This window comes from Triplophysa dalaica, chromosome 15 (genome assembly GCF_015846415.1).
Source record: "Triplophysa dalaica isolate WHDGS20190420 chromosome 15, ASM1584641v1, whole genome shotgun sequence".
Classification (NCBI taxonomy): domain Eukaryota; kingdom Metazoa; phylum Chordata; class Actinopteri; order Cypriniformes; family Nemacheilidae; genus Triplophysa; species Triplophysa dalaica.
The window spans coordinates 9334760-9344757 of NC_079556.1; the positions used below are offsets into that span (position 1 = coordinate 9334760).

General features: G+C 36.3%; 1 protein-coding gene across 3 annotated transcripts; it reads left to right on the forward strand.

The window, feature by feature from the left end:
• The first annotated feature begins 2761 nt into the window (after nucleotides 1-2761).
• mis18bp1 (MIS18 binding protein 1) lies at nucleotides 2762-9141 on the forward strand. 3 transcript variants are annotated; one of them, XM_056767041.1, is made up of 18 exons: nucleotides 2762-2827; nucleotides 3218-3813; nucleotides 3916-4017; nucleotides 4123-4227; nucleotides 4436-4734; nucleotides 4823-4896; nucleotides 4986-5107; nucleotides 5180-5270; nucleotides 5353-5465; nucleotides 5621-5787; nucleotides 5894-5966; nucleotides 6053-7121; nucleotides 7220-7389; nucleotides 7474-7613; nucleotides 7712-7854; nucleotides 8011-8089; nucleotides 8459-8504; nucleotides 8619-9141. In XM_056767041.1, exons 2-18 carry the CDS (start codon nucleotides 3279-3281, stop codon nucleotides 8726-8728), a joined length of 3438 nt encoding a protein of 1145 aa, XP_056623019.1. In that variant the 5' UTR covers nucleotides 2762-2827; nucleotides 3218-3278; the 3' UTR covers nucleotides 8729-9141. The 3 variants fall into 3 exon arrangements, with proteins under 3 accessions (XP_056623019.1, XP_056623018.1, XP_056623020.1); XM_056767040.1 differs by lacking the exon at nucleotides 2762-2827 and having other exon boundaries at nucleotides 2841-3813; XM_056767042.1 differs by lacking the exon at nucleotides 2762-2827 and having other exon boundaries at nucleotides 2841-3813; nucleotides 3934-4017.
• The last annotated feature ends 857 nt before the right edge of the window (nucleotides 9142-9998 follow it).

Genomic DNA, 9998 nt, shown 5'->3' on the forward strand with positions numbered 1-9998 from the left:
AGCAGTAATAGATCCCTGAATGTTTCTGAAATAAATAAAACAGGGTTACATAACTTTAAACAAAACATTCATTTTCTTATGACCTATCATGTAAAGACTTATGTACTGAAATATTTTAAGAGTTCACGTATAAAAATAGATAACTATACACTTTTAAAATCTTGTTTTTATTTAAGTTAATTTAATGTACAGGCAGCCGGATGTTATCGCAGAAATAAGCCCCGACAGTGTGATCTTGTATCCAAAAGCTATTAACTAACAGCTAACTTACACAATAAAACACAATAAAAAAGCGATAACATAAAAAACATGATTTTTTAAACATTTTGTTTTTGCTTATACATTCTTCCTTTAAATAATCAATACTACAATTTGAAAAAATTGTCCTAGGTCATCTTAGTAAAAGGATATGGCCCCTTGAGCTCCTGATTAGGCATTGGAGAAACATGTTTATCCTGAAATGCTTTTAAAATGTTACATTTTTTAAGTTAAAATGTTTAGAAACAAAAAAATCTAAACGAACAAACGTTTCTTGAAAAATAACGCATTGTAAATTATGTAAAAAGTATAATAAAAATACAGTTTCGAATGAATTGTGATGTATAGAGGATGTCAAACAAAACAAAAAAGTCAAAAGGGTTTTGTAATGAATTGAAATATTGCACTCGAGTGTGAATAGGCTGCCACCTTGTGGAGGTAATTGGATGTTAATGTTAAGGATGGTTCGTGAAGTAGCATTGCATTACTAAACTAACTGTCTTTTCAGATATTTTGATTCCATGTGAGGATTACAGAAAATAAATAATTGAATCCATCCAGCAGGTATTTCAATTTTGAAGTAAATACAGATAAAGGCACTAAAAACATTGCTATTAATGCCCCATTCATTTTAATAAGTCACATTTCTCATATCAAACCCTTACTGAGAATTTCAAAGTAAATGGTACGCATACAACATAACTAATGAAAGTTCATAAAAATGCCCTGTTTACACAAACCCATCAATAAAAACAACAAGAACAAGACGTTTTTTTGGGGGGGGACTATGGAAAGAGGTTGTTTGTTAGATCTAGGACAGTAGGACTAGGGCTTGGCGGTGATTCCAGAACCACTAGCTGCTCAAATCGAGAAAGCTACGAAGTCAAATAAGCACTAACACTGGAACATCATGGTGTCTGAAACAAGAGGATTCAAAGTTAACCAGGACCACTTTGCTTTTGCAGTATTCCAAAATAACAATTACAATTAATGGCAAACAGTTCAGTTTGAGCTACTCTACGAAAGATAAATGTTTATCTCACATCTCACTTAAAGTGGGAAAATCTGGGGAATTTTGGGGATTATATCATAGGTGTCAGAAGAGGACATGTCCAAGTGAAGGTGCAGGAGATCCGGCACCAGTTCCCCCATAATCATGAAAGACTTCAGCTCTGCTTTCACTAGAGATAAACTATCAACAGTCCTGGGTATTGAGTTAGCGTAGACACGAAGTGGGAAAAAAAACCCAAAGAGGAATAGAATAGTTGGATTAAAATATAATGGTTAAAAGTATTATGTTAATTATCCCAAATAAATGTATGCAAAAATGTATTTGTATAGCTATATATCGTTTTTTTAGTACACCTTTGCTAAAGGCTTAAGACACGGTTAACATAACATACACTATATTATTTTTAAAAACATAAATACAATTTACAAGAAATATTGAGGTCTAAGAGTAAAGTGAAGCCTTGCAGCCAATTTGTCAGGTTACAAAGGTTTGTATCTCCAAGCCATAACATACAGTCAATTTGGTCAGAGAAAACAGTCTTATGGCAACTGATGACAGGCAGGGATCTTCATAATTTAGGAGCTCCAGACAGGTCAGAGCACCCTAAAACCCTCCTGTGTGAAATATTCCCATTCTTAGGGAAAGATCAAATTTTTCCACATTTATTTGACTAACTAATAACTGTTTGTATTGTTCACTTTCTCCATTGCTTACTCCAGCTTTAATCCTCCTTGTAGTGTGGCTTGGTAAACACAATGCTGACAATATTGTATATGCTCTCCTACTTGTAAGTCGCTTTGGATAAAAGCGTCTGCCAAATGAATAAACGTAAATGTTCTAAATTAGTCAGGCATTTCAGCATTGCACGAAGAGCAGTTTTGGGAACAGGATTTTTATCTTCGTGGTAGTATAGTATGGTAAGATTCAGGCACATATGTGTCAGCTGTCTCAGAGATGGAAGTGAGCAGTTCAGAGTCGGACAGAGACACTGAAGGATAACAAGCCTCCTGAAGGTGCTCTAAAGTACCCAGTGTCGCCAGGGCTGTGCCATCAGAGCACTTATTTAAAGTCAGCGAAGATATCCAAAGCAAACAACCGGTTGAAAACACAGCATATGCTGGGTTAGGTATGTGTTGCTAAGGACCATCTTAAACCAGCACAAATCAGCATCAAAACATACCAAACCAGCATATTCTGCTTTTTACAACAGGAAGACACGTTTTTTTGTCTTTTGTAATACAAATGGACTTCTTTTCGAAAGTGTTCTCCAGAAACGCGTGTCGACTAAACAAAAATCCAAACAAACATATGGATCCAAACCTCCTGCGCTAGCTGAATTACGGCCATTGATTCATTAAACAACGCAATTCACGTGTATTTTCTAACACTTTAATGTCATTGTTATACTCGCTTAGCATTCAGTTTAATGTCGTTACTCAAGTGCAACAACACAAACTTCACACATGTACCGCTATTATTGACGGAAGTGACGCAGTCTTTACGCGACTCGAGTCGTTGGCCGCGCATTGTACGGGAGAATTCAAACGAGTTTAGAAGGTGAGGGCGTTGTTTTTATTCTCATCTTGGATGGTGTTTCAATATAACTGATCTTACTACGTATTATGTTGCGTTATGTGTTTACTTTACTTAGTCGATTGCTTTGCACGGGTTGTCGTTTCAAAAGGTTTTCAAGGGGTTGTTGTCGCGGGAGCTCAGTAACTTAGATTTTTACACCAAACAATTATTGGATTGGTTTATAAAGCTTTTCAAATGTGTTTCTCAAAGTTGTGTTGATTTAATTATTGTTGAAACTCTATGTTGTTGTATCATCTAAAGTAGATAAGTGTCGTTGTTTTTAACGTAAGAGCAAAGAATTCTCAAACTGCACACATTTTCTTTCTATAAAATATGGAACTCTTTTTGTTTCTGGTTTGGATCTTGTTATAGGACTCTGCTGAGAGCATGGATCATTACGATCGTAAAATTTGATTGACAGCCTTTTAAAACAATGTATCATCAACTAGACCGCTATTTTACCATTCCTCAAGCCTCTAAATCTGCTAATGTGATCACACCAGTGAAAACATTGCCCGAAACGGGTCACCACTGGGCAAAAGGTGTAACTAGGTCAGGCAGAAAGCTGTCAAACCAAGATGTGCTGGTGATGAATTCCACAGCTCAGAATCCTGAAGAAAACAGTCCAAATATTCCCTGTGAACTCAGCAGCATCAATAGTGCAGAGATGGCTCTTCCAGATAAATCTGACCTGATGCTGAAGAAGCCCACAGATACACCAGCGAAAATTTTTGCCAGGATGAAAGCAAAAGTTCATAGGGATAATGCTGTGGGTCATTCAGTAGCTACTGATCATGAGATGTGTAAAAGTATCCCGCCAATCTTCAAGACCCAGAACCCACAAATGGATAACACCAACCAGGAGACGTATGTGTTAGCCCTCTCTCCTCCACAGTCACCCACAGGAGCTTCACAGGATGAAGAGATAGTGCCTGACAGTGTCAGACAAGATGACAAATCATTCTCTGGTTAGTTTTCCATTTTTATATTATACTGATACAGAGCAGATTATCTGTAATTGCATTCTAATAATCTTACATTTTGTAATCATCATTCATGTGTGTATCTAGAGTCATATGTTTTACTAGAGAAGTTGCCTCAGGAGTTCTTTACAGAGCTGCAGTTGAAACGAAAACAAATGCCGGAGATGAATCTTTATAACAGACGTCAAGGTATGATTATATGTTTTTTGTACCCCAACAAATGCAACTGTTTGACATGTGTAGTAGTGTGCGACCCAATACATTTTTAAAACATGTTTGTTTGTTATTTTAAAGAACCCACAGTGTTGTTGGATAGGGTGGTTCCGGGTGAGACGTTAGCTCATCTTCAGCGAAAGCCAATGCATTTTGCCAGCTGTTCAAAGGACGTCGGAAATCGAGGTATGATGTTGTTTTACTTTGCACAGTTGACTCTGGACACGGTAATGACCGAGGATTACTAAGGGACTTACAGTATGTTTTAGTTCATTCATTGGACCTGGTGAAAGGAGGGACCAATAACGATATGAACACCAACACAAAGATCAAATTTCGTTATTCATTTATACTGAATCATCAATGGTAACAGCCCTGTAATGTGTTATTGCAGGGGGCTGTGTTGTATTTGGTGAGAAGAGCATTGTAACTGATTCAACAATTCAAGACAGTGAAGAAGGCTTCCAAATGGATGTTTCCAGCAGTCCTGAATCTCATGTCCTCGGCCAATTCGAGTCTCAGTCAGAGTGCACAGAACTGATCGCTGGACCCAGTCATCCCCCTCACAATCTTCTGGCCGATCCTCTCCTGCAACTCTCTCCTCGTGTTTTGATCCCAAGAAAGAAAGTGTCGGTGTCTCAGTCTAAAAATCAAGCTAGACAAATGGACGTAGTTCCACATGACGGATTTAATGTACGTTAACAACTATGCTTTATGTAGTAATAATTTTAAGCAATTTTTTTTATTGTTTCAGTGTATTCACACATTTTTTTTTTTTTAGGTGGAAGGTATTCGTTTGAGAGATTGGGTCTTGAAGCTGCTCAACAAAGATCTTGTGGTTGATGGTATTCGGATGTAAGATATTACCTTTTTAATTTCTTCTTAAATGTGTGCTGTTTTTGTGTCTTTGCTGAAAAACAGACATTTATTTTTTGTACATTCAGAGACACAAAGGTACCCTGGCACAGCAGTTTTATCACTGAAAGAATCGCAAGTAATGTGCTTAAAACATCATCTGGCAGAACCTATGTCCTTATCGGAAAAATGGCCAAACATCCCAATTCAAGTAAGAGTTTTTATTTTTTATGTCAGTCTAGTGTGGTTTACTTTAGTTAACAGTTTGGTATTTTCTCTACAGCATTTCCATCATGGTTTTTAAAGAAGTTTCTTTTTGGGTTTCCGAAAATGTGGAGAGAGTACTTGAATACGTTTCTGAATGACCACGCTGGGTATGTTGCATCTGACTTCTACTCAATTTTTGAAAACCATCTGCATATTTCTTCATGATTATTTATTCTGTTTTTAATTTAGATTCCAAAAAACTATAAAAGACAACAACAATGTGAATAATTTTAAAGCCAGAAATCAACAGACCACCAAAAAGTCAACACCCAAAAATTCCAGGCTTCAAAACAACATGACTTGTGAGTAGATCATTTCAGCATTTACTTTTGAATTAAATATTATTACTGGGTTACTGACATTGCATGCAAACATGTATTGAATTGTGTATCGCAAAGTTGATGTCTAGCTGATGGTATAGAGACCTTTGGCATTCACAATTTGATTTGTGCTCTAGCTTCCATCACACCCACCGACAGCATCCTACAGGGTAGTTCAAAGGTTTCACGCAGTGGCAGAACCATCAAGCCTCCGTTGGAATACTGGAAAGGAGGGAGGATTGTTTTGGATTCTGGCATGAATGTCACCATCCATGAGGATTATAGTACCTCAGCGTTATCCACGGTACTCCTCAAATTTCATGTCTTAGGGCTTTAGTGACATTTACTAAGTTTATATTTAATGTTGGAGCGAGGCTATTTTATAATTGTATTTTGTTTTAATTTTGCAGCCCAAGAAGCCAAAAACCCCTGCAAAATTACAACCCATGAATAAATCATTAATGCCTGAAACTTTTGAAAGAGGTCTGTAATGTGTCTTCATTTCACTAGTAATTTACTTGTACATTTACTTTTTAATTGCAAATGTAACTTTTTTTGTTTTACTTAAGGGAAGCATAACACATCTAGCAGTGAAGATGAAATGTCAGTACCGGTGAGAAAAGTCAAGCCACGTTCCAAATCCCAAAAGAAGGTCCCGTCTCAAAACAATCCACTTTCAGCACCAAGCACCATGCAGTTGAAAACTGCACGAGCCCAGAAAGGATCCCAGATTGATGCCCCCAACTCCAGTCATACAGCGAAACTAAAAGCTACAGAATACAGCAGGCCTCAGAGAACTTCACTGAGGAGAAGGGAGTTGGGTTCGAGAGAAGAATCATCTGCTTGCTCAGGGTTAGAGATGCCTGAGAAGTACATGGGCAACAATGAGGCAAATGCTTTGTTTAGTCAAAATGCTCATTGCTCGACTGGAGTAGAAATGCCTTCTGATGAACAGGGTCAGAAAGCAAAGCGTTACTGCAGGACCTCCCAAAAACAAAAGCAGGGAGAACTGCGCTCCAATCCGCATGCCACCCTGGACGCCAGTTCCTTACGGCGAAGCTCTCGCATAGGTTCCAGAGTTCAGTACTCCACTGACTCAAACAGCTCATTTGCATCTCCGGACCCTCCAAAAAGAAGTAGAGGAAAAGGATCCGCAGACCGTAAACAAATAACTAAACCTCAAAAAGCAGAGGTCCTAACCTCCCTGCCGCAGAACTCTACCAGTCATGAGGAAGAAATTGAACACAATTTAGTTAAACGTTTACGTCGACCAAAAAAGGTCTTGCAGAAAAATTCTGATTTTGTTGAATTTCCCTCAGATAGCGATAATCATGAAGATCGAGCACAGCAAGGCCAGACAGCCAAGCCTATGTCAAAGAGATCAAGACAAAGGAATGTGTCATTACACAAGCGGGAACCTAAATCAAAGGGACACTTGGCATCGTTTGAGGACGTGCATTCTAAGCAGTCAGAAGATGAAGAAAGTGTTCAACATAATGTGACGAATAACAGACGTACAAAGAAGTCTGAGGTGGGAAGAGCGACCGGCAAAATGCCACAGACAGAACATATCAATACGGATGAACAGGATGCATTGGATGGAAAATGGACAGAAGAAGAGCTTCAGAAACTGCATGAGTAAGTTTGATTAAAAATGTGTATTAAAAATGACTAGTTAAGTATTAACAAAGAATACTTTTAAAACTTCTAGTCATTTGGTTGGTTTCTTTGTGCAGGGCAGTGAACTCATTACCCAAGCACCAAAGTGGTTACTGGGTGAATGTTGCATATATTGTTGGGACCCGTTCAGCTGAGGAGTGTCAGGAACAGTATAATGCCCATCAGAAGTCCAACAGAAGATCCAGAAAAAGAGCGCAGAAGAAACCAGCGGCAACTGAGGAACCAGGTACATACAGTATATTGCAGATAGATAACAGATCTTGATGGTTTGCAGTCCAAATAGGAAAAAATAACTTTGTTTTGCTCACAGGAAAGGAAATTGTTGAAATAACTGCTAAATCTGGAACGCTTAAAAGGAGACAGCAGATAAGGTATTTTTTGGAGCACATGCCCAAAGATGACCATGATGACGTTTTTGCCAGCTCACCTATGCAAAATAAGCAAATCAAGGTAGCTTTGATTTTCATTGATTCAGAGCCATGTTTTGAAGGACAATGGGTTGATGAAAGATTAAATGTGAATGTGCACTTTTTACCCTCTCTTTGTAGTTGCCGGTGTTTTCTGCAAATGGAGAGGAGGAAGATTTTAGCCAGCTTCAGGATCCTCAGACGCCAAGTTCTAGCATGGCTATGGCTGTTAAAACCCCTCAGTGTCTTCATATCAGCCCAGGAATGCTAGGATCTATTAATAAGTATGTTTGTTTTTAGCTGGACTACCAAAGCTTTTCCAGATGCTGTGTGCACTTTTAAGACATATTGTCTTTTTGAGAGAATTTGAGTCACTTTAATCCAGATGTCTAACTAGGATATTTAAATAAGTTGTTTTTACTTGATTGTGCTTTTTAAAGGAACAACATGGACAGGTACATTTTCCATCTCCAGAAAAACAGAAAAGGGCGTAAACAGGGCAAAAAGGCTGCACCAATGGTAACAATAAAGAATTTCATAACAATTAATTCAGATATTTAACATATTTGTCATTAAGGTTTTTTTAAGCTAATATTAGCTCATGCGTTATGTATCATAAAATAGAAAAATATTTCTTACAGCATTTTGTGTTTTGGTGGAAGGTTTATTTATTCACTTTGAACTGAACTAAGATTTTGAAGCAGATATTAACTAAAAATAATGATGTAAAAGTATTGTTTGTTAGTTAATTCTAACTAGTGTGTAGAGTAATGTTAAAGTTTACAATTATATTGTGCTTTACCACTTTATTAAATAATGGAAAGTGTTCTGTATCAAAAACCAATGATCAAAATGTAATAAATATTTTTCTTTTTGTTGAATGCCAAGCTCACACCAACCCCAGCAGACAGGAAGACTCTAAAGAGATGTGTTGGTATGTAAATGTGTTTTATTTTATAACTATAAAGCAGTGCATTGGTTTGTAAATTGTGTTTATATACTTGTTTGTTACGCATTGGTTTAATATATACTTCTGTTCTTTCATCAGCTGAAGATGAGGACTTTGTTGTCTGGAATATGCTCTCTGATAAGGATATTCCATCCTCTAGAGCGGATGACAGTGATGAGGAAGATGATTATTTTATGGAATACTGCTGAATTTTGTTGTGTGTTTTTTGTAAAATGTTTCTTAAATGACAGTTCTAATTAAGAGTCTAATGTTTCAGAACAGTGTTGTCCATCACACTATTTTACAGTTTTTTAGCATTTGGTTACAACATTTGGTTGTTTTAAAGTGCTTTTTGATTTGTGTTGTAAAACTTTGGCTTAAGTATCAAATAATCAAAATTATGCCTTTTTTACATAAAATTCTATTCATAAAGTCATATTGTCTGAGTGGATGGTATTTAATTAACATCTTATTAAGGTACATGCAAACATACAACAGTAGAAATAATTTCTATACATGGTTCGGCTTTAACAACTGTAAAAGCAGTGTTTTAAGATGTGTTGTAGCATTGTAAATAAGTAAACAAATACAATGTATGAACAAATAAATGGAAAATACTTGACATTTCCCTTTTTAATTATACTAGTGTTTTTCTAGGTATTTAACATAGTGTATTTAGCTGTGTGCTTGAAGCTATTTGATTTATTAATCTTGACTAAAGAACTTTACACTTTGAAGAGAATTAACACATTTACAGGCAAAGGTTATGAGAAAATTTTAGGGGTGTCAAACTATTAATCGCATCCAGAATAAATGTTTGTGTTTACATAATATATGTCTTTGTACTGTACGTGTTCATTTTGTATTCATATATACAAACACATACCTATGAATGCATATGTAGGAAATAATTACATGTATTTATTTCTATTTTCCAATAGTTTAAATTATATATAAATGTTCATACATTTTTTATTTTTCTTAACAATATGAATGTACGTTTATGTATTAATACATTCAAAATTATTATGGACAGTACACAGATATATATATTAATTGAACACAAACTTTTATTCTGTATGCGATTAATCATTTGACAGCCCTAAATTGATTAATTGTTAAATTATTATTATTTGGCCTGTTTGGTAGATAGACCTAGAGAGTTTAGTATTCTGGTTATATAAGATTTCTCTCATAAACAAGAGAGGCAACAGCTTGAAAGAAGACTGATGTTAATGTGGCCACAGACTCAATCTCTACTATCTTTACATAACACTATGGCCCGGTTGCTTAGTTAAGGCCAGGACTACCCCTTAGTTGAGTTAAGATATTTATAAAAATGCCTTGGAAGGATAAATTACTGGTGTGCATCTCGAGACAAAACAATGGCACTGATATATTTTAAGATATTTCTGGGCAAGTTATATTCAGTTAAGACACGTCACACATTCATTTTACTCTGGGACTACGTTAGCTTCA

Bases quoted from the DNA above. Each gene is read 5' to 3' on its own strand.
- mis18bp1 (XM_056767041.1), top strand. From the start codon at position 3,279: ATGTATCATCAACTAGACCGCTATTTTACCATTCCTCAAGCCTCTAAA. The intron at 4,228-4,435 runs GTATGATGTTGT...GTGTTATTGCAG, and splicing joins AAAGGACGTCGGAAATCGAG to GGGGCTGTGTTGTATTTGGT. The intron at 7,614-7,711 runs GTAGCTTTGATT...CTCTCTTTGTAG, and splicing joins TGCAAAATAAGCAAATCAAG to TTGCCGGTGTTTTCTGCAAA.